General features: G+C 39.0%; 3 protein-coding genes and 1 pseudogene across 4 annotated transcripts in view; 2 read left to right on the top strand and 2 right to left on the bottom strand.

The window, feature by feature from the left end:
• musk (muscle, skeletal, receptor tyrosine kinase) overlaps positions 1-4,478 on the bottom strand; it is a 31,376-nt gene extending 26,898 nt beyond the window's left edge. The window contains exon 1 of the mRNA XM_069705052.1: positions 4,120-4,478. Within this exon, the coding sequence (XP_069561153.1) occupies positions 4,120-4,189 (70 nt within the window). The 5' untranslated portion in view covers positions 4,190-4,478. The remainder of the gene's footprint in view (positions 1-4,119) is intronic.
• A 2,147-nt stretch (positions 4,479-6,625) lies between these two features.
• On the top strand, positions 6,626-15,888 carry rassf6 (Ras association domain family member 6). The gene is made up of 11 exons (XM_069704822.1): positions 6,626-6,746; positions 10,096-10,167; positions 10,836-10,914; positions 11,146-11,306; positions 11,424-11,518; positions 12,293-12,492; positions 12,650-12,751; positions 13,253-13,304; positions 13,394-13,512; positions 13,973-14,070; positions 14,498-15,888. The coding sequence occupies exons 2-11, from the start codon at positions 10,109-10,111 to the stop codon at positions 14,571-14,573; spliced, it is 1,041 nt and encodes a 346-aa protein (XP_069560923.1). The 5' UTR covers positions 6,626-6,746; positions 10,096-10,108; the 3' UTR covers positions 14,574-15,888.
• Positions 15,641-17,133, top strand: LOC138625637 (high choriolytic enzyme 1-like; annotated as a pseudogene).
• Positions 17,134-17,411: 278 nt separating this feature from the next.
• LOC138624521 (cystatin-C) lies at positions 17,412-21,526 on the bottom strand. Of its 2 annotated transcripts, none has more exons than XM_069704808.1 (5): positions 21,409-21,526; positions 21,047-21,177; positions 18,281-18,432; positions 18,086-18,187; positions 17,412-17,661 (listed from the first exon to the last, which is right to left on the bottom strand). In XM_069704808.1, exons 2-5 carry the CDS (start codon positions 21,132-21,134, stop codon positions 17,566-17,568), a joined length of 438 nt encoding a protein of 145 aa, XP_069560909.1. In that variant the 5' UTR covers positions 21,135-21,177; positions 21,409-21,526; the 3' UTR covers positions 17,412-17,565. The 2 variants fall into 2 exon arrangements, with proteins under 2 accessions (XP_069560909.1, XP_069560900.1); XM_069704799.1 differs by having other exon boundaries at positions 21,047-21,223; positions 21,409-21,525.
• Between the last annotated feature and the right edge of the window lie 950 nt (positions 21,527-22,476).

The raw sequence follows: 22,476 nt of genomic DNA, 5'->3' as shown, positions 1-22,476 counted from the left end.
ACCAGAGGTGACACAGAGCTGTTCAGGCCTTCAGAGTTGGCCACTTCCAGTGGTTCCATCTGGCCTTTACTCAATGTATTACACAAACCTATAATCCAAATCAACAGTCTTTCATTATCACTCACTTTCCTTATTTTAGTGTTGGTGTGTGTCCCCTCCAGAATGATATGAAGCTGATGCTGATGTGTCAAATGGAGCAAAAAACTACTCTTTGCTGCTGGTTTGCAGCTTTTTACCAGTGTGTGTGTGTGTGGGTCTTTAAATGTCTGTCCACAGGTATTATAGCTAACAAGCAAATGTTCATGACCAAGTACAGCCATAGTCATAGTTACCTAGGAAGATAGTTACCTAGTTTTCTATGAATAAGCAACGCAGGATCACTCCAAAGCATGTAATACACCCATCAGTCCACTAGAAAAGACTGTGTCAGTGTCATGTTTTGCCTCACTTAGGCGTGAAAAATAAGCTGCCTTAGCTTTAGCCACCAAAAACCACATATAGTTTTAGTGAGAGTCAGGAAAAGATCATGGTTTGTATTATAATATGCAATTTTACATAAAGAAAGTTACATACATGACGTGTAGAAATCCATGCAACTTTCTCATGAACTCAAACCCTGGTCTTTGAGGTAAAATATTGGGTTTGATCCACCGAACCATCCCTGAGCAGGACACATTACCTCCTTCTTTGTCCCTGGTAGGAAATGTGTGTACTTTTCTTGCCCAAGGCAAAACGTGACACTGACATGGTGTCCTCTAGTGGACTCATGGGGGTATTAAGCTACATGCTATGGCGTGATAATTAATTGACTGGGATAAGCCCTTCTCTGTTGTCATGTCATTTCAGTTTTGTGTTTCCTGTTTTGTTTTGAAAACCACTTTCTTGACGTGTCTGTCTTGTCTTACTTCCTGTATTTGTGTTTTTCCCGCCTGTTTGGTTTTTGCACTCACCTGTGCCTTGTTACCTCATCAGCACTCTGCTCTGCCTCCTCCTCCTCCTCATTTCAGTGTCAGTCTGTTGTTTTCTTTGCTGTGTCCGGTCTTGTGTTCAGTTTTGTCTCCCACCCATCAGGCTTTGTCAGTCTGCAATTCTTTGCTTCTTTTTTGTTGCCAACTGCCATAGATTCCATGTTTTGTTGTTATATTTTTTATTTATTTTCCAACTTATCAATGTATCTCCTCCAGTATCCATTGAGTCACTGCCAATCTTTCCAAGCTCAATTTCTTTCCCATAAAAGTGTTGTTGGTTTTTTTTTAGAGCCTGTAACTTCTAACCTTTGGTTCCTTTAGTGTTTGCTTCAATTTGCAGTTTGTCCTCAAGGTTTTTCCCATACTTTCATAGTTCAATTGTAAACAGTATTCTCTCGTTCGTGCTCTATTTCTATTTCACACACACACTCAGGCTGTGGCGCTATCATGCAAACCAGAAACCAGCTTTTGACTTTCATTTTGGTCAAACCAGAAGTAAACATAAAAATATTGTTCTCGTGGCATGTCTGTGGATCAGATGTCTGCAAAGGAGTCGTATGCTGTTTATACTGGTCTAGTTCGCATAGACATACTGAACATTAAACACCCTCTTCACCCTACAGTATCATGCAGCCTTTAGTGCCATCATGATTCATCCTGCCAGAGAATAGCTCACAATAATTACTGGCACGCATCGTAGTTGATTAATTACATGGGTAACTCTAAAATAAATAGTTCTTTTTAAAGAAAATAATAATTGTAAATGGTCACCACGCTGTAATATTGTTTTTGCTCATGCTGTCAACAGTTGACAGACACAGCTTGAAACTTAAAAGTCTCATTCACAAGACCACTGTTACCCAAACAGCCCTTCTAGAGACACTAGGGGACGCGTTAATAATGTTCGGGAAACATAATAAAAAATTTGCTCACACTCATTATTCCAAATTAAATCAAACACAGACAAATAAAGCCAACTCCCCCAGCTTGACGCATGATAGTCTGTCTTTTTGCTCCGTCCCTCTCTGCCTTGCTCAACTGACCCACGCCTCAAAGCCAGAACAAAGAGTCAACAGCAATCATATAATAACACATCCTTACAGCAGTCGTCACTTGTTAAAGCACCCTGACCCTAATCCGGAGTTGCTAAGCATTCATTTACAGTCACAGCTTGTTAAACTGCGGTTGAGCCAAACTCAATCAAATCACGGATGAATAACCTTTATCCTACAAAAGCCTAACCTTGCTCATGTTCAGCCACTTATCATTTCACTTCATTAAACAAATGTTCAAAGAAAATCTAGTAGATTTGAAGGACTAGTTCAATATTGAGGAAGTACACTTCTTTGCTTTCTTTTTTAGAATGAGATGGAAAGAAAGATTTAAGTCTCATGTTTGTGTGTAAAGTATAAAATATAGATCCTGGACCTGTTTAACCTGCAGTTTACCATAAAAAAAAAAAAATGTTGACAGCAGTTTCCACTTTCAATTCCAGCAAGATAAATGGTATTCAAAGCAGTACTTTTGCCCTAACATACAGAGGCTGGTGCTGGTATAGAAATGTACAAGATGAAAATAGATTTCTCTTTGTATGATGGAAGTGATAGCCATGGAAACCAATGACAACCACTGGTTTGTGAACTGTCAGTTTGAAGCCTCAAATTCAACGTTTTTGCCGTTGCCATCTTGTGTTTTTAGAGCCAGAAATGACCATTTTTGGACAAGCTGGGGAGGATGGATCTGAATGAATCTGGCTGCGAACCAGAGGACACTACCCCCACCCACCTAAATCGGACTGAACCCTAAACAAACTCTTTGAGACCGAAGGATTTATTTTCAGATGACCTTCAGAACACTGATCAGACATAATTAACCAAATGACACCATGCTGACTTGTGGAAAAAAATTATAGACTGTGTTTCATAAGAGAAATTGAACGGGAGTCTATGGAGGAAAAGGCTTTTCGGAGCCAACACCTAGTGGCCACCGGGGGTATTGCAGGCTAAGGCAGTTCCACATTTGCTTTTCTTTTCACGCCAGGATGCTACATCCACTTATACAGTCTATGGTCTTGAAGTTCCATAACATCTTCAACTTTTTCCATATTTGCAAAACAATGCAAGTAGCTGATTTGTAATAGGAAGAAAGATGCTGTCCACATTCATTTCAACCTTCTAATCTCTGCCATACTTTGCAAGGAACAGGTTGTCTGGCAAGCCAAGCCCCACACCATGTCAGTCCCCACCCAGGCAGAGTGTGCCAGCATCTGCACTGCTTGTTTCTCTAAGCCAATCTGCAGCATGTCTGTACTTCTGAAACAAGTTTCTTTATGGTTGGCTGTGCATGCCCACGTATGCCACTGTAAACTTGCGCCAGCATTTGATATGTGTACCCATCTGACGTGTCCTGATCCTGAAGCCACAGCTAAACTTATTGGTTCCAACAACTGGTTCCCTGTTTGCTCCCAGTATACGGCCGTGGAGGAGGTGTCCCCAGCATATTGAAATGTGACATATCAGAAAGAGAGATACAGCTGGTTGACAACCACCTCGACCACGTGCTGCAGACAGGATATGTTCAAAGTGTAGGAAGGATATAGATTTAGACAGATTTACACTACGTTGGCCTATAAACACCTTCTCCTTTTCCCTGCAGGATGCGCCGGGGGAAACAGGTGATCACACTATGTGGAGAAAACTGAAGCTGCATTCTCTTTCAGAAAGACAGATTATAAAACACAGATGTCAGAATATAGGGAATAATTAGGGAATAATTAGTTAATAATAGTAAAAAAAAAATTAAAAAAGAAGAAGAAGAGAGAAATACCAGTATTTCTCTCTTCTTTTTTTTATCTATTCATTATTAACTGTTCTGATCTTTGGCCTACTGCTCATCATACATGTGCACACAGTCAGAGGGAAGATCACACAATCGGCGATTTCTTAAAATGCCCATTCTTGTTCTTTTTGTTCTTGTTTTTTGTTGTTGTTTATATTATATGATAGTTAGACGTATTATCATAACTTGCAAAGCACAACACAGCTTTTATACACAATAATACACTTCAATTCATACTGTTTTATCTGCCCAGTACCTGAGTGTTAACGAAAACACACTCTTATAAGATCTCTGGTATGGAAGTCTCACTTACCTCTCTGTATGCCGTAACTTGAGGTGACCAAAACCAGCAGAAAGACCAGTTTGTGTTCCTCAACCTTCATCCTGCCTCTAGAATGATCCGTGTGGACTAAAACTTTTAGACAGTTGCAGAATAATGGTGGTTAGATTCCCATATCAGGAAAGGAGAGGATCTTGTTGGTTCACTCTGTGTTTGTTTCTTGTGTGCATCTGCGTGTATCAGCTAGGGAAAGCCATGAGCTCTGTGCTCGACAGGAACAACTCAGTCACTGTGTGTGTATATGTGTGTGTGTGTGTGTGTGTGTGTGTGTGTGTGTGTGTGTGTGTGTGTGTGTGTGTGTGTGTGTGTGTGTGTGTGTGTGTGTGTGTGTGTGTGTGTGTGTGTGTGTGTGTGTGTGTGTGTGTGTGTGTGTGTGTGTGTTTTAACTTTGTGATAGGCAGTGGCAGCTGCTTGTCGTCCTCGTGCACAGTCACTCAGGTTTTGTAGCTGTGCTCTAAGCTCCGAAGGCTCCAGTGCTGCAGAGCTATCTCTGCATTCACAGGTCAACAACAGTGACAGTCTACCGTTTACTCATCAAAGAAGCTGCGTTCAAGATTCTGCTATTTGGTCAGTTGGTATTAGTCACATTACTTCAGTGAAGTTATACATGAAACATTTTAATTAATTAAAACACAGCATCCATTTCTTTATTGTATTTTTCTTCATAAATATACATTACAAATCCATTTGTTTTTAATCTACAAATACAAATAAACAACACAGGATGAGAAAGGGACAAACAGTCTTTTAAAGCAGCAGAGAGAAGTCACATCTGTCCATCAAAAGAAGACAAGATAAGTTGTCATGAGAGAATTTTGTGTGTCAGAGTGGTTTACGAGTTGAACATCATTAATGTACAATAACACACACTCTAGTGCATGTGCATCCGTACTCCCTTCAATCATTAATACGCAGTCAAATACATGCAAACCACATTCACAGTCCCTGTTTAGCATATAACACACGGAACATCTGCACATGTTGTACATTTTTACAGATATACACGCAGACATATTCCAGCTCACGAATTAACATGTATTTTCGGTAACATTTTGACACACACATGCAAACACACAGCCACACACAGATACGCAGAATCCAGGATGCAGCCTTTGTGTCCACCTGTTGCCTGCCCGCCTGTCTGTCCAGTTTTATTTTAGGAAAGGAATGGCATTTCAGTTCATTTGCTCCCTATCCATTCAGCTTCAGATGGACGCCACCATTGTACTCCATCAGCAGGCACAGTTTGCGGTTTTGTTTTTAACTGTTGACTCAAACAAATTTTAAAGGCAACCTTTATGCTACAGTATTTGGATTGACAAGGGTAATGGCATCACTCTTTAGTGGTGTTATCATGCAGGTTTTTTTTTTTAATGTGTATGTTTCTTGTTTTGTCATGTTTGCCTTTTAACAACCAAAGCATCTTCACATAATGGAAAATGCCCTTCATTTCTTTATTTGTATTCAGATACTTCACAGCTGTTGGACTCCCTTCATGTCAACGATAGATATACTGTATGCTACAGCACATGATTTTAACAGTTCACACCACTAGGTGATGCTGTATGCTGGGTAATGAGTGATCTGCTGTTTTTTACAATCACTTTTATTGTGTAGTAAAGGTGAAGCACCACCAAACTAAATCAAACACATGACAGGAAATAGTACCAGACCAAAAGAAAAAACAGTTACAGTATCAAACTACGACTCTGCCAGGAACCTCTGACTCAGCTGTACAGTCTGACTCTGGAAAACGTTTGAACTGATACTCGTACGCCCTCTGTTGACAGAATCACAACAGTAGGCGCAATCCAGAAAAAAATTGTTTCGAAAAAAACATTTTATTTTATTTAAAGACTGGATCTTGATTTTTGTTTTATTTTTTAGAGAGCATTTTAACAAAGTGGGTACTGTCTGTGTTGCCGACAGTTGAACTTAAGAGAGAGCAAAACAAATTAAAAGTCACGTGTCTCTGGTGGCATCTGGTAACCCAGGATAAACTTTTATTCATGATAAATATATTGAAAATAGATGTACTCTGTGTTTAGATTGGCTGGAAAGTGGAAGTTTCCTAGATGTTTTGTGTACTTTCAGCATTTTGTTTTCTCCAGCATTTCAGCATTATATTTCAGTGTTTACCAAGGACCTGCTGCACAGCAACAAAATTCAAATCCACACAGTCCTATTTACAGTCTGATCATTGTTGGGAGCCTTTTCATACCTTAAAAATTGGCCTACGGGAAACTGGTAATCCACTGTTATGTGCAGCCTTCTCTCTCTTTTACACACACACACACACACACACACACACACACACACACACACACACACACACACACACACACACACACACACAAACAAACACACACACACACACACAAAAGTCGAGTCATATCTGGTGTCAGTCAGCCACTCCCTCCCAGCACTGTCTCAACTTGTTCTGTAATAATTAACCAGCTGCTGCAGTGTGCTACACAGGCTCACCTCAAACCCGCGCACTGTACTCTGGACCTCTGAACACAAACACACTCACACACAGGACCTTAAATATGGACTGAACCTGCTTCATTTATTGGAAGACTGAAAGACTGGCTGGCCAGGTAGGAGTAAATGTTGGTCTTGTTTATACAAAGCTTCAGTTTGTTAAAGTGTGCTTTAGCACTGAGATTAACTACTACCTTGTTTAACGAAATAGAAATTAAATTTGTGACTTCATTAAGACAACACTTGGCAATATGTATCGGTGAGAACAATCTTGCATCACAATTAAACACTGACGATTGTAAGATTAGTATTCTTTATATTGTATGAATGAATCCAGGCATGAAGCAACTTTTTTCTTTGTTAATTCAATGAGACGGACATTAAAGTTACAAACCAGAGTTAATGTGATTGAGATACCATATATGTGTTAGCTTCAATTGAACAAATAACTTGTTCAAAACTTTGATTTAGTCTTGCAACTCAAATAGAAGACAATGTTTTTTTTATTCAGATAAAACTGAATTGAAAACCCAGGAGCAGAAGGATAGTGTGTCAACAGGGGGCACCAGACTAAAATTAAACAGTTTAGATCAATACATGAGTGAGATCAAGCAAGTGTCACACACAGTATGAGGACAGTACCACAAAAGAAAGACAGGAGTGGAGAAAGGGAGGTGGGGCCTGCAGGAAGGCAGTAAAGGGAAGAAATGGTTGTGTCTACTTGTACCTTGGCTTTTTTTCCCCGCTGGCTACATTTTTCAGGATCACAGCTGACAATGAAAAAGCTTATATTCTCCAGGATACATATACCGTAGCCTCTGTTCCACCTCCAGATAAGATTACCAATACATCACAAGAAGTGGAGTGGAACTGTTCATTGTGGCTCATTAAAGAGGGGGAAGTGGCCACGTTGTAAAAAAAAAAAAAAAAAAAAAATGTTTTGCACTGAGGAAATATTTCCTTTAAATTGATTGACAGTCACAACACTGATGTGCATTATTTGTTGTCTAAAGCACTCATCTTCCTTCATGCTCCTTCACTAGAGATTGATATTTGTGCAGAGTTTTACACTAGGAGACAATTAGATCTGGCTGAAAATGAAAAAAGTTCCTTATGTTGCTCACCATCAATGTGATTGGACAGTGTTTACCTGCAAGCAAGATTTGTGACATCACAGCTTTGGAGACAAGTTCTGATCCAGTTGGTACCTTACATCAGTGTGATGTGGAAACTTGACGCGCGCTTTGCACAAACCATGAGAATGAACTTTCGGTGAAGTACATTATAGTCATAGTTTTAAAAAAAAAGAAGAAAAGTTGGGTATACAGTACTGAATTTTCAAATGAATAAGAAGGAGTAGCTTATATTTCCAAAATTACCAATTAAGTTTTATGGAAAACACGAGACACAAATTATTATTCAAAGATGAATGTGTTTATGTGTCTTCAAACATTACTGTGGGATCTTTAAAGACAAAAACTTTTGTTGGATTAATATACAGATTATTAACTTTGTAATCAGCTGTCCATTGATCAGCAGCTCTCCTTTTTGTTATGGTTTGGCTTTTGACAGGACTGGACATGATTTGTAGATCTTGCTCTCACTCACACACACACACACACACACACACACACACACACACACACACACACACACACACACACACACACACACACACACACACACACACTCACCCAGAAGACACACAGATAAATTGGCTCCAGGGGACTTTAAAGTCTACATGTTGAGGCTTGAAAGAGACACATTATATTGCACACCACAGTTCAAGTCAGAGATAGAAGAAAAATATGTACATGGTCAACTAAAAACAGCTTCTGTCTTTCACGCTTTCCTTTTCTGTTTACTTTGCAACAAGGAAGCTTTTTAAACTTTTCATATAAAGACATTTACACTTCTCAATGTCCCATATATACTCCGCATGTTCATGCACAACTGTACACACCTGTGGTTATGGTGTAGGTTACAACCAGGCTTTTCTATGACCAAGTGAGCAGCTCCAAAGCAGTAGATGGCAGTTGAATGCTGTGGTATGGTGTCCCTCACCTGGTTAGGTGCCCTTTGATCCCTGTTGAGAACCAAAGAAAGATTAAAATGCTTCGAAAACAGATTATATGTGTGTACCAGTATAAAACCTTTCAACAGCCTTCCTCATAACTTTGAGTTATGAGGAAGAAATACATTGTTGCTGCTGTTTATTGTCATGTATTATCACAATGTAGTTGTGCAACATAGTAACCATAATAGTTCACTGCTGTACATGTACACACACCATGTGTGTGTGATGCATATTTGAGATTGGAGTTTGTATGATTGCATAACTTTCATTTAACGTTAATGTATTTGTACTGTACCTTTGCTTTGTTCTTATGTAATGATCATACTTATGACTTGCAGGTTTCCCTTACTCTATGTGGAATACAATTTCCCATGTGAGAAATTCAGGTTGAGAAATATAAGACATCACATGTATTATCATCATCATTTCATCCCACATATTCATTGGGAGTTTGAAGTTCTCTTAATTTTCCTGTAAAATGTATTCTACATTCTACATGTATTCTAAAATGTGTACTGCACCTTTTGTTGTTATTGTTTGTTAATCTCTGTGTATGAGAGGGAGCTATCAGTCAGAAAGGGGAGTGGTGAGGCTGCTTGGATGGCAAGTGCTCAATACCTAAAATATTTCTCCCCAGCTAACAGGCTGGTGCAGGGAGCAATTAAAAGAGTGAGAACTGGATGGACTGCTGTGTTTGGACTGCTCTGTCATTTGCAGTAATTCAGAAAAGCAGAAGAAAAATATATATATACAAAAAAAAAAAAAAAAAAAAAAGAGAAGTGGCGTGGATATTCCCAAAGTCACAGACTTCAGTGTCTCTGACCGAAGAATAAACAAACGCTCGGTGCTACACTGTCATCACTGGTTACTGGGTGGAGTACTGTTATTAAATCTCTTAGAGACAAGCCCAAAAAAAAGAAAGCGAAAGAGTGAAGGCATGGCTAGAGAGAGGGAGGGATAAATATAACACAAAAACTTCAGAGAGGGAGAGAGAGAGAGAGAGAGACAGAGGCAGGAAAGAGATATTTAAAGCCCAGAAAGAAGAAAGAGACAAAGACAAAGAAACAGAATCAAGAGGAGAGCTCTGATTTGCCATGTTAGAGGAGGTAAGACGCTAATTATCGGGTTATTTTTGGAGGTAGTGACTCCATGTTGAATGCACAAGTGCACTGTCGTGCATTTTCAGTGCAATTCCTTGCTGGTCAACTGTCTTTGTTTAGCAGCTACGACAGAGGCGTGCACACTGGAGTACCTTCAACAAGTAGGGGCCGCCTCTGGTGTTTGACTTCTGGCTTCACGCTCAGGCTCAACCACGTCTGCTCTAATTTTGCAGCCACGTGCAATTACAGAAGATGTCTGTTGTTTTATTTTTGTTTTTCTCTCTGCAGTATTTGACTGGAGATGAATGAAGCAGCTCTGCTCCCAGTGGTCCAGGCAGGGGACGGGAGGGCACTGTCCAGGTGAGTTCCTTCAGGTGTAGTAAAAACTTCACGGCATGCCAGGACATTACTAATGGAGTAAGGAAACACGGTGTTGTTTTCTCGTATTCCGTGATGTTTTCCTAATCTGGTAATTTCACTTTCAATAAAGAAAAAGAGAAAATATTAAATGAATAATACTCATCTTGGCTATTAAAATACAAATATTACAGTTGCATATTTTGTGTTGTCCTGTTCTGTGAAACACCAAACTGTGTAATACACCCATCTGTCAGCTAGAGGGCACTGTTTCCATGTCATGCCTATTCATGTAAAGTAAGTTCCCTTACGTTTTTCCACCGAAGACCATGTGGTCAGGCAGAGGTTTCGGTTGAAATAAGTAATTTTCTGTAAGTAAAATGTTAGTTTAACGTAAGTTAAATCCATTGTGTGGCAAATTTAACCAACTTAAAATAAATTCACGTTAAGTTTTGTTTGCAGATTCTATCCATCCCACCACCCCTGACCGCCTTGCCACCTGCACTTGATCACTTTGTATGCGTTGCTCTCACATGAACAGCTTTTTTGACCCTGGCAAGGGTTAGGGTTAGGCAAAATGTGACACTGACACGCTATCCTCCAGACTAATGGGTGTATTACAAGCTTCGGTGTGATATTGGGCTGTGTATTTAGTTCTCCCTTCATTTTAGAGCAGAGTTTCTCTCACTGCTGAATACCTACAACTGCTTCCTAAAGGACCAGACTCAGCTGCATCTAAATTACTCTCAGGTATGATTTAATATTTAATTCAATATTTCCCAAAGTTCACGTTTTGTTTCACATTTACAAGTCGTATTTTCTCTCATGATATTCTTTAGATGAGTCCTAACTTTGCAGAGAAGCATGTCTTAAAGCAGACCAAACTTTCAGCTGAAGATAGTTTCTACAGCGATATCATCATCGGGTCTATGACTGCAATAATACACCATACAGGTGTCTGTGGGTGTGTCTCTGTAACAGGTGGAAAATGGCGAGGTGGTGGTGGAGGGCTTCCTGAACATCTGCTGGGGAGTGCGGAGACCCATCAGGCTGAAAATACAGGACGAAAAACAGATTATTCCCTTTGCTCCTCTGACCTCACCTGACCCCACCAGTCCAGTCAGCCCACTGGAAAACAAGAGGTTGATCTCACATCTTGTGCAATATTACTAATATTACCAAGCAATGGATACTGATTGGAAGCTGGTAAATAGCTCTAAGAAATTTGTCACGTGAAACCTCTCTCGCTGTCTTTGCAGGGGAATGACACGGTGGGGAGAATACGTTGACCTTCACCAGATAGATGAGATGGCTGAGACAGCACAGGAAACAGTGGTCAACAATACTTTATCAGGTTCATTTTAATTCACTCCTATTGTGTTTTCACAACAATGCTACAGTATCTGAACTTAAAATTATGTTTTCTGCATTAAATTGCAGCACATTCAATATTATATAGACATAGACACAAAGTCTGAAGTGAATTCTGATATTATACAAGTAGTTCCGACCCAGCGATCTGATTGGTCAGCTGTACATTTAGAACGTGCTCAAATCACCATAGAGATGACCCTGCTCGTCACTAAAAAATATCACTCCGCCTTCTCAATGGGAATATATCATTGGAATTGAATTTCATATCATATGTAATATAATGTTGTTTTTACTTTTAATAGGCCTACTAATTATGAATCTGGTCTCTTTTGGTCCTTTGTTGTCGCGCACTCTTAGCGGCTGCTAACTTGACCGGATATTTTTAAAAACATGTCACGGTACTAAAATCTTAAAAATAAATGACTCCATCGATATCTTTTTTTCAGCACATAGGTTACTTACAACGAGATTGCGCGAGCAAAGCAGTTCAGTGTTTCTATGTGGTGTATTTATTCAATTTGAGAAACGATCCCTAGAAAGCAATAAAACGTAGTTGGTGCCAATAATCACGTTAAAAGCACCACCCCCCTATTGCTTAATTAAATTAATTACAGAGTGCAATCAAACTTCATTTTTAGTTGTTTGTGTCTCGTCAAATGTAGATTTATTTCTCTCTTCGGCTGCTCAAACTTAAAACTGTTCGTCTCATTGAATGTTGAACATGAGGCCTTTTACCTGTTCGCACAACCCGAAGGCCCAGTTGTCTATGAAACCTCCACGCTGCGCCCTGCGAGGCACAAGAAGCCGGAGCCGGAGCCGGAGTCCAACCTGTTCCGCTGTATGAGCGACGCCTCGTTGGTGAAGAGGCGGAAGGGCAGAGCCAAGTCAGCGGCACAGAGAGAGAAAGAGAGGCAGCATCGGTTTTCTATCAATGGGCACTTCTACAACTATAAAGTAAGTTTCTGCTTGTCATTTTTTTTGTGTGTGTCTTTTGTCTCAGTCATCATCACTCCCTATGACACATCCCTCCTTTCCCCTCAATAACCCATACACCTGTCTTTTGTTTCCTCACTCCATGTGGATTATATCTCATTAACGTTTCATTCTACAGACTTCCATCTTCACGCCGTCCTTCGGTACTCCAACTAAAGTCCGTATCTCCAGCAGGATGACCACAAACCGAGTGATCGAACAGCTCCTGCACAAGTTCAAGGTGAGTTTTGTGCCTTTTCTGGAAGTGGCACAATAAGTTACAGTGATGCATACAAAGACACAATAACAGGCACAAAACAAATGAATCATTTTAAAGTCATCCATCAGTAAAATACACCACCTGCATGACGCACTGGATCATTTTCTATTTGCCTAAAATCTTTCTCATAAATCTGACCCTGTATGTAATGTTTGCTTTTTTTTTTTTTTTTTTTTTACTTTTCATTAAATGGAGAATTACACACCAGTGTGTACAAAGCTTTTAAAGGTTCAAGGACTTGTATTGCTATTCCAAAGCAAGCTCTGACAAGGATGATCAGTACGAGCAAATTAAAGGTCAGCCAGTTGGAGCTAATTGCAAAATATATCCCACGCAACTCCCACCAGTGTCTGTAAAGAAATGTAACTTGTTAACAGGCCTTAGGCTTACATCAGCAAGCCAAAATTGAGGATTAATAATGGATGTTTACATACAGTACTTTTTCCTGTGTTCATCCTGCAGATAGAGAATGATCCCCAGGAGTTTGCTCTGTACTGTATCCACCAGACTGGAGGTAGGATTTATCTGCATGACATTAAATAATCAAATATTAGACCAGAAAAAAAGTGCCACATCGACATGGCGTTCATGTGTTTTGCCCAGAAAAGAGGAAGCTGTGTAACGGTGACCAGCCGCTGTGGGAGCGCATACTACAGGGGCCCTCGGATGACATCATGAAGATCTTTTTGATGGACGTGGATGAAGAGGAAGTCAGCAATGATGTGAGTGCAACCAGACTCATTACAACAAACACATCACTACCCTATTATTCATTTATTTTCAAGATATTTCAAGGTCCCTGCATCTAGTTAATTCATCATTATAATTATCAATATTTGCTGTCATCGTGGCTTTTTCTTGTGCCACTGACGTCACAGACATATCACAAATTAAATAAACTAATTCAAATGAATATTTACGTACTAAAAATAAATGCATCAGAAATTAAATGACATAAGTGTTTAGAGCATTTTAGTATTTTGGAATAACGATTTTATCAAAAATACAATGTAGATTGACATGACACAGAATATATTTATATTTCTTTATATATGCAAATACAGAGCTACTTTTGCTCAAATCATCCTTATTCTTTGAAAATGAACAAATTCATAGAACTTTCTGCGTGTGTTTTATTTGTTACAAGATTAATTTTCTTCAATCTCTCCCTCCCCCTTTCAGGTAGCTCAGTATCTAAACTTGGAGCTTCCGATCCTGGAGCATGTCCTGCTGAAACTCAGAGAGGAGGAGATCAAAGCGATACAGAGTGTCATTCGCAAGTTAGTATAATTTACCATCATATTATGATCTTACTCCTTTAAACCTTTTCAAACACTTCCTTGATGCCAGTGGTGTAACTGACTTTATTTATCTGTCATCCCAAAGAGAACTGAAATAGAGTCATGATGGCATTTTAAAGTGTGAACAGTGGACAGTTTACCTTTTTCTGCATGACTTCATTTTCTTATTCACCTGTTAAACAGATGTGTGTGAAAACAGAATTAATTGTAGTCACATTTACAAGCCTGGTGGGGGCGCCAATGCTGAAATGATCTGTTTGTTGATTTGCTGCTTACTAATAATGTGTGTGTGTGTGTGTGTGTGTGTGTGTGTGTGTGTGTGTGTGTGTGTGTGTGTGTGTGTGTGTGTGTGTGTGTGTGTGTGTGTGTGTGTGTGTGTGTGTGTGTGTGTGTGTGTGTGTGTCAGGTACAAAGACCAGCATTTACTCCTGTCCCACATGCTGAACTGTAAGGCGTCACCTCACATAGAGACCAGCGTCTGACAAACTTCTCATCTGACTTCAGTACAGCATCACTTTAAGGATGAAAGAGCAGCTCTGAAGAACTCTTTAGATGTTTTTTTTAATAACACCTTTAATCCTTTTAAACAGAGTGAAAGATGTACATTTTGTAATGTGACATAAGATGAAGATTTTGGAAAATACCACATGACACGCTGATATGATTACACATAAATAACAGAAAAGAAATACAACACATGGTACGCTTTCAAGTCTTACAAATGGACACACTCAAATGTTTTTATCCACTATATGTTATTATTTTCTATTTTATTTTTCTTTGTTTTTGAACCTGTAAAATAATAAGATACAATTATACAACGCTGTTTCCAATTTCTGTAAATCAGTGTTCACATGAATAAATAGGGGACAAGTATGACCACTTCTGTTTTGTTCTTTATGTTTGTTTGAATTAAATTGTGCCACGGGCATTAATTCTTAATTCAATTTTAAATATAGTCAGTTAATTAATGTTTAAACAGTACATAAGCAAACTGCACCGTATTGATTATTACAATGTTGATGATTTAATTACATGGGGGTTTATTTCTTTGGGGTACCAGGACTAAATTTGTAGCTAACACAATTTTTAAATGGAATGATGGATTACAGGGAATTTTAAGGTGTCATTTTATTCATTTGCAGATTATTTTGTGTTCATTTATGGTTATTGGTTGACTTTAAGTGAATTAATTGATAATTCTTGATATTTGTTCTACTGGTTTGTGGTACATGTCACAACACGCTCCAGTTTGTATGTTATGTTTTGGTTTCCTTCTCATTCTTAGTTTTCATTTCCTGTTTTATTTTGTCACTCGCCGTGTCTCTCATTTCAGATGTCTTCACTCCCTGCCCTCATGTCTTCCTGCCTGTGTGATTGTCTGCCCCCGCCCTTTTTTATTCCCTGTCTTCTCTATTTTAAGTCCCAACTCTGCAGCCCCTCATTTCAGTGTTGATTGCCATATGGACCACAACGGAGGAGTCTGTGACTTGATGTGTGGTATTTTGTCATGAGAATAAAAACTCCTTTGTTTCTCCCTTTGGTCTAGATGTGGTTCCTCCAGTACGATCCCACCTTTCCATACAAACCTTTTCACCTGCTCCTCTCTCCACTCTTAGCCCCATATTTGTTACAAAGCATTTATATATGTCTAAAATCATTCATAAGACATGCATGATGTGTTAATTTAATCAAATAGAGCAGTCATGAAATCAAGAGGTGGTAGAAAGTGAATGGAATAAAAAGATACTAGATGTGGTTAAAATTGTATACCAAAGCCCTTATGTCTTTGTTTGCGTGTGTTTACGTGTACATGAGAAACAGGAAACTGCTGAAAAGTGGAAAACCCTGTCCTAACAGTTAAATAATGATGTTGTGTAGAGTGATATGTGCTGTTTAAGATTGTATAATGGCTTGCCAGCCCACTAGACAACCGTTTATTACCCAGCAGTGAGTCTAATTTTCCTCTGACGGGAGGAATGACTAAATGAGAATGTTTTCTGGTAGTTTTATTGAAGTATGGAGTTTCCATGTGATGTCTGCCAAGGGGCCCAAACTGATAGCCTTTTAAGAAGTGGAAAGAGTGTGAACCTCAGTGGCTTTGCTGTTGTGGAAGAGATCCAGAGATGTTGGCTGGGAAAATTCAATCTCTAGCAATTTTCACTCTTGCTGACGTTGGTTTTTCTAGTAATTTTCACTCTTGCTGACGTTGGTTTTTCTGTCTGTGTATGGCTCTCAGTCGTGGGCTCATTCAACACGAGCTGCTACATGCATTGGGCCTCCATCACAAGCATAGGAGAGATGTGTGTTTACATTTTTTCTATTCAATACCAAATGCATTCAACTTCCACAAGATGGACAAAAGCATTTTGACCACGCCTTATGACGATTCTTCTGTAATGCATTATAGAGTATGTCTTTATGTCATTAATAACACTATACAGAAAAATGTCACTCTGTAGCTGCTACATGCTAAGCTTTTTTTTTTTTCTGCCTGGCCACTCTGCTGTTTGGTGTAATGAATTTATCAGAAAGGTTTTTTTTCTGAATAGAGCATATGAAAGATGCAGATGAGATAGCTGAACCAAAACAGTAAAGTTTAACGATGAGCTATGCTATGCTCGCTATCCTTCACATTAATGTACACATACCGAGTTAAATCAATATTTTTTTTTCATCTGAAATGTTTAAATGCATTTATAAATAAAGCAAAACTATATGATTTTATTCTATTAATTACAGTTGGATTTCTTTATAGGACTGTCTTTGCATCAGTGTATGTTGAAGACACCATTACTCCTATTCCAGATTCCTCTGAGCCGATTAGGAAGACACATCTGATATTGACATCCTCAGGATCAATAGGTTATATGAGCACAGTGAGTATGAAGTATTAAACATATAATCAACTAGCTTTCTTAAAATGTATTTTTAAAGTGTTTCTACTTGGATGATTACTTTACATGTCAGTACTTTATGATGGGAGCTGATTCTTACACATTATTGATTTTTTTTTTTTTTATCATTCTTTTAGACAATTGAAAAAAGTCAGCTCAGCCTGTGTAATATGTCTAATCAGTCACATGATTTGTTTGTATAAAATTTCCACCAATTAAATGAACGGTGATATACAAAATAAAATAAAAAATCAGCTCTTTGCTTATTGCCTGAATCCACCCCCTTGATTAAGGAGTCTTTCTCTAAATCTATACCAGACACGAGTTGTTTTCTTATCCCAGAAACACAAAATCATGAAATAAAAAAAAACACACATTAAAACTACACATTATGCCAACAGAAATCATCATCTCCCCTTGGTCAACTCTTTCAAATTTGACTTTATTTAATCATTAGACCACTCATTCCATTCATCATTTGAAATCAGTTGTAAAACATCATTTCAAAAAGAAATAACATTGTATGTAAGAAATGTAAAGAAGTCAAAGCTATAAAAATGACAAGCCCACTAAGAAGTTAAACCTGCTCCACAAGCTTCTTGCACTTGTATGATTGCAGCTCATGTTTGTCGTTTCGGGGGTTCAAAGCCACCTTAAACTGGCACTTCAGATGCTGTGAAAGGAGAAACAACAATAACTGTTATACAGGATGAGATAAATTGTCGTTTTACTTAAAATTTTGCACAATTTTTTTTTTAATTATTTCCTTTCCTTTCCATCTTTCCAGATTTATTATTATGACACATTTCATTTACATATAAATGTTAAATTATGGAAGATGATGTTCCCAATAATAGACACTAAGGTATTGGAGCTCTTTGAAGCGCAGATTTTAAGAAAAGGTAGACTAAGCAGAGCTACTTATACATAATTTAGAGTATTGTAATATGAAAATATATGAAAGGAAAGCATGAATATAACTGCGCATTGAGCTAATTTTTGATGTGTTGTGTTACAAGATATAAAAAAACATGCATTAAAACAATGTTGAAAACAACCCTTATAGACATTTATATACACACACCAAACAGATTTACCATTTTATCAGGACTGCAGCTGTTTAAATCGTGGTTTTCAGACTTGAGACACTTGGTTTTTCCCAGGATGGCCTCAATCTTAAAGTTGATCATGTTGGTCACCTACAGAGAGGACCAGGCAGAGGACAGACACTGTGATAGGGTTATGTGGTGGTGATGGGGTGTGTCCCTTCATTTCTGAAAGAGGGATCTAACCTGACTCTGAGCACTGGCGATGGACACCAATTTGAATATCTTCTTGCTTTTGGACTGCGAGTTGAACATCGTCACAGCTTGTTGAGCTGCCTCCTGAACCTCCTGTGAATCTGTAGTCCTCTCAAACCAGCCACCCAGAAGAGGCATTTTTTCTGTGAGGAAATCACACACACACGAGGACATGACTGGTTACAGACCATTCAAGAGGCACAACATGCTACATAGTAAAATACACATTATGTTATTAAAAGCACTTGAACTCATACAGTGGTACAAACTCTATCCTGAACATTTGCTGTCAGTCTAGAACAGGGGTATCAAACATCCAGCTCGGCCCGCCGGATGACTTTGCTAAGTGTGAAAATTACAGAAAGACATCAATTGCATTTCTATGAGAACATGGAGGTTTATGAGTACAAATGTTTTGTAATATTTTTTTTTTATTTTTTTTAAATCGATCCAGTAATTGCTTCAAAAACAGCATAAATGCGATGTCTGCTCCGGAGGCAGCAGCGCTCGCTGCTAGGGAATCTGCAGAGGAGAGCCCAGGCAGATAAACAGTGGGCTGATGTCTGAGTTTTTGGTCTTTATGTTTCTAGTTTATCGTAGAAAGACCTTAAAATAGAGTTTATCATCCAACAACCTTCACCAATGATTTAAACAGAGAAATATTGTCGTTATGTATGCGTTATTATGCTATGATTTTACTGGTCTGGCCCACTTGAGATCAAAGTGGGCAGTATGTGGCCCCTTAACTAAAATTAGTTTGACACCCCTGGTCTAGAACATCAGTCAAAGACTTGGGAACTGTAAAACTACTAAACCCGAGTCTGTACCAGTCTCACACTGCCAAACCAGCTCAACCTCTCTGCCAAACCAAGCACTGATCACCAGGTTTTTCTGAGTAAATATAGGCAAAAATCTAGTTCCAGATTTTGTACATTGGGTGGCCTGACTAATCAAAAATAACGCTGTCTTTATTTAAATTTGTTTCCATTTTTGTGTTATCTGGGAAGCACACTTTTGATTGGATGGTCCATCACCAGAAAAATATCAACATCTATTTGACAGATTGCACTGATATTGTATAAACACAGTTGTTAGAGGAGTAACACATCTGACTTGTTGTTGTTGTTGTTGTTGTTGTTGTTGTTGTTGGAGGTTTTGCATGAAACATAAACAACTCTTGAATGGATTTCCATTACATTTATCTCTAATTGGGAACCGCTAGCATGCTAACAAGCTTTAAGACCGTAAACACAGACATTATTATACTAAACAATACCACATTAGCATTGTCATTATGCACACTTTATAACAACCATGGTGATGTTGGCATTAAGCTCAAAGAACCATTGTGCCATGCTCATTGTGAGCTCTCTCATGCAGATAATTCATACTGACTTTCACATGCATTTTAAATGCTATAGAAACTATTCATAGGCTGAAAATCCCACAACATTGTAGTTGGGTATCAGATCAGAAGGAGAACACACTTTTAAACCACATAGGTGAGTGCAACAACCCTTTTCTTTCTTGTGCTATAAACATCAAAACATTATTGTGTCTAATGTGCATGTAAACTAAAAGACCTCCACAGTTACAAAATAACAAAAGATACCCATGTAAACGTCACTCGAAATGCTGTCCACACTGTGGAATTTAGCATATTATCATTATGTCATCCAATACTTGTGCTAAATGGCCATGATGGGTCATACTTTATTCCTAAAATCTCACAGACCAAACTCCACTCTGCCAAACTAAATAGCACTTTAGCAGTGATTACTTTATCTGATTTCTGACTAAACCAAACACTCTGACTCAGTGTGCCCAACCAGACTGCAGTATGCAGTCACTGTCTACAGACCAAGTACATAAACACACAACTTAGTTTCCCATTATGTCATACAGGAACTCTGCAAGAACAAAATGTAAAATTTTGCCCACATAAAACTTAACACAATTAACATGTTTGTCTTTTATTTAAACTGTGTATATACACACATAGTATTCAACTCCATCTTTTATTTTATGGCTCCATAATGAAGTGTTAGACAGACCTGTTTATGTATTTGTTTTCATACCCAAAATGGCATATAAATGCACTGAGTCAAATCAGCAGAGTTGCACATGTTTTGTTTATCCAGTTTCTACAGTACATGGTTATTCATGATTCAGTCATTGGTACATGTCACTCGACATAATCTGCCTTTCCCATCTCGCTTAACCTGTATTGTTTCTGTCTCCTTATGTAGGCACACTTTAGTGCAATACCCTATAACCAAGTACTCATCAGCATTCAGGACACAAAACTAGGGAAGGAGGATTTTTACATTACCGTGTTAAAATAAAAAACATGTCCCGATACTAAATTTAGATGCAGCATAAAATTATCACAGTTATCTACAAGTAGAAAGGGTGTGCTTTCCCCAATTTTTCACAGTTGTAGAGGATGATGCGATTTCCTACAATTTAAGACTAATCTGGATCAAAGAAATGAATGTATTAATTCTTATGTAACTGCAGTTGTGGACACATTTATCCTTTAAATCTTTAAATTTATGCAAGTGATCTTCACGTACGTGTTGGATTTTGTATGGTATCTCTCAGTAAAATTCACAAAGCATTGTGTGTTTGTATCTTGCACAACATGTCAGGCTATTCTCAGTCTTTTGTCTCGCTTGCCTTACTGTGACATCATTCCACGCATCTATACAATACTGCTTTTGCTCTTTACGTCTCCTTATCCACACCACTACTTACTGGTTGTGATGACTTCGTCCACAGGCTGATCTCCCAAACACAGCTGGACGAAGGTCAGACATATCAACACTGACAACGGGAGAGACATCTTCACTTGTTGAAGCAGTGCTGTGCTCCTCAACAAAGATTGACTGGTTTCCAGAAAAGAAAAAAAGAAAAAAAAGATGTCAGCTGACACTTGAGGTGAAATAACCAATTTACAGATGTTCCAAAGTGTTTGCAGCAAACGGATGGGTCCAGGTCCACAAAGAGAGCATGAAAAATAAGGATACACATTACAGTCAGAAATTAAGCTACAAAGAAATACATAATGTCTATTCACCTTTTTGTTACGGAAAAAAAAAAAAGAAGCAGATCCTCACCTGGTGAATGCTGGAGCAAGAGTGAGTCAAACTGAGAGGAGTAGTGTGACAGAGGGAGAGACGGACCGGTTGGGGTAGGTCAGTGGCTGTGCCTGTTCTGCATTTAAGCTCTGATATGTTTAACAAGCCAGTGAAGACCACACCCACATACTGCCTGGCAATGACGCCATGCATGTATTCAACAGTCATCAGCGGCTTTTGGTGTGTGTGTGTGTGTGTGTGTGTGTGTGTGTGTGTGTGTGTGTGTGTGTGTGTGTGTGTGTGTGTGTGTGTGTGTGTGTGTGTGTGTGTGTGTGTGTGTGTGTGTGTGTGTGTGTGTGTGTGTGTGTGTGCTATGTGGGTGTGGGTGTGTGTGTGTGGGGGTGGGTGTGTGTGTGTTATGTGGGTGTGTGGGTGTGGGTGGGTGGGTGTGTGTGTGTGTTATGTGGGTGTGTGTTATGTGGGTGTGTGGGTGTGGGTGTGTGTGTGTGTTATGTGGGTGTGTGTGGGTGTGTGTGTGTGTGTGTTATGTGGGTGGGTATGTGTGTGTTATGTGGGTGTGGGTGTGTGTGTGTGTGTGTGTGTGTGTGTGTGTGTGTGTGTGTGTGTGTGTGTGTGTGTGTGGGTGGGTGTGTGTGTTATGTGGGTGTGGGTGTGTGTGTGGGAGGGGGGTGAGGGTGGGTGGGTGGGTGTGTTATGTGGGTGTGTGTTAGGTCAATGTGGATGCCCATTTGTTTTGTTTTACACGAGCGAGCAAGCTACTTTTGTGGGAGATCTGACTCCAACTTGGCTGCTGACATCTGTTGGCAGGCAGTGAGTCACAGTGCAAAATGTAGTACACAGCAGAACCACATTAAACACGAGTCTTGGGTACATGAACATCCTGTCCAGAGTCCTGGGTACATCAACATCCTGTCCAGAGTCCTGGGTACATCAACATCCTGTCCAGAACATTTGTTATCATGTGATAAGCTATTCTGATGGCATTGAATAGATGCTCAAACGTCAGCAAGTGGAACGTAGTGGAATGAATGTACTGGGTTTTGTCATGGCGAGATAAAGACGTGGCTTTTTTTTTTTTTCTTCTTT

The sequence above is a fragment of the Brachyistius frenatus genome, unplaced genomic scaffold (genome assembly GCF_029030835.1).
Source record: "Brachyistius frenatus isolate BFR_SWC_R1_liver_20210118 unplaced genomic scaffold, ASM2903083v1 Contig_3, whole genome shotgun sequence".
NCBI classification, from domain to species: domain Eukaryota; kingdom Metazoa; phylum Chordata; class Actinopteri; family Embiotocidae; genus Brachyistius; species Brachyistius frenatus.
Note: the sequence above shows the minus strand (reverse complement) of the source record. Positions and strands in the feature narration are given on the sequence as shown.

What these genes read in the sequence shown, in the direction of transcription:
- LOC138624521 (XM_069704808.1), bottom strand. Translation starts at nt 21,134, where the DNA reads ATGTCTCTCCCGTTGTCAGTGTTGATATGTCTGACCTTCGTCCAGCTG. An exon ending in GGACGAAGTCATCACAACCA is followed by an intron (nt 18,433 to 21,046) that starts GTAAGTAGTGGT and finishes ATTTCCTCACAG; the next exon opens with AAAAAATGCCTCTTCTGGGT. An exon ending in GCTGCAGTCCTGATAAAATG is followed by an intron (nt 17,662 to 18,085) that starts GTAAATCTGTTT and finishes CTCCTTTCACAG; the next exon opens with CATCTGAAGTGCCAGTTTAA.
- rassf6 (XM_069704822.1), top strand. Translation starts at nt 10,109, where the DNA reads ATGAATGAAGCAGCTCTGCTCCCAGTGGTCCAGGCAGGGGACGGGAGG. An exon ending in AGCCCACTGGAAAACAAGAG is followed by an intron (nt 11,307 to 11,423) that starts GTTGATCTCACA and finishes CTGTCTTTGCAG; the next exon opens with GGGAATGACACGGTGGGGAG. An exon ending in CTGTATCCACCAGACTGGAG is followed by an intron (nt 13,305 to 13,393) that starts GTAGGATTTATC and finishes TGTTTTGCCCAG; the next exon opens with AAAAGAGGAAGCTGTGTAAC.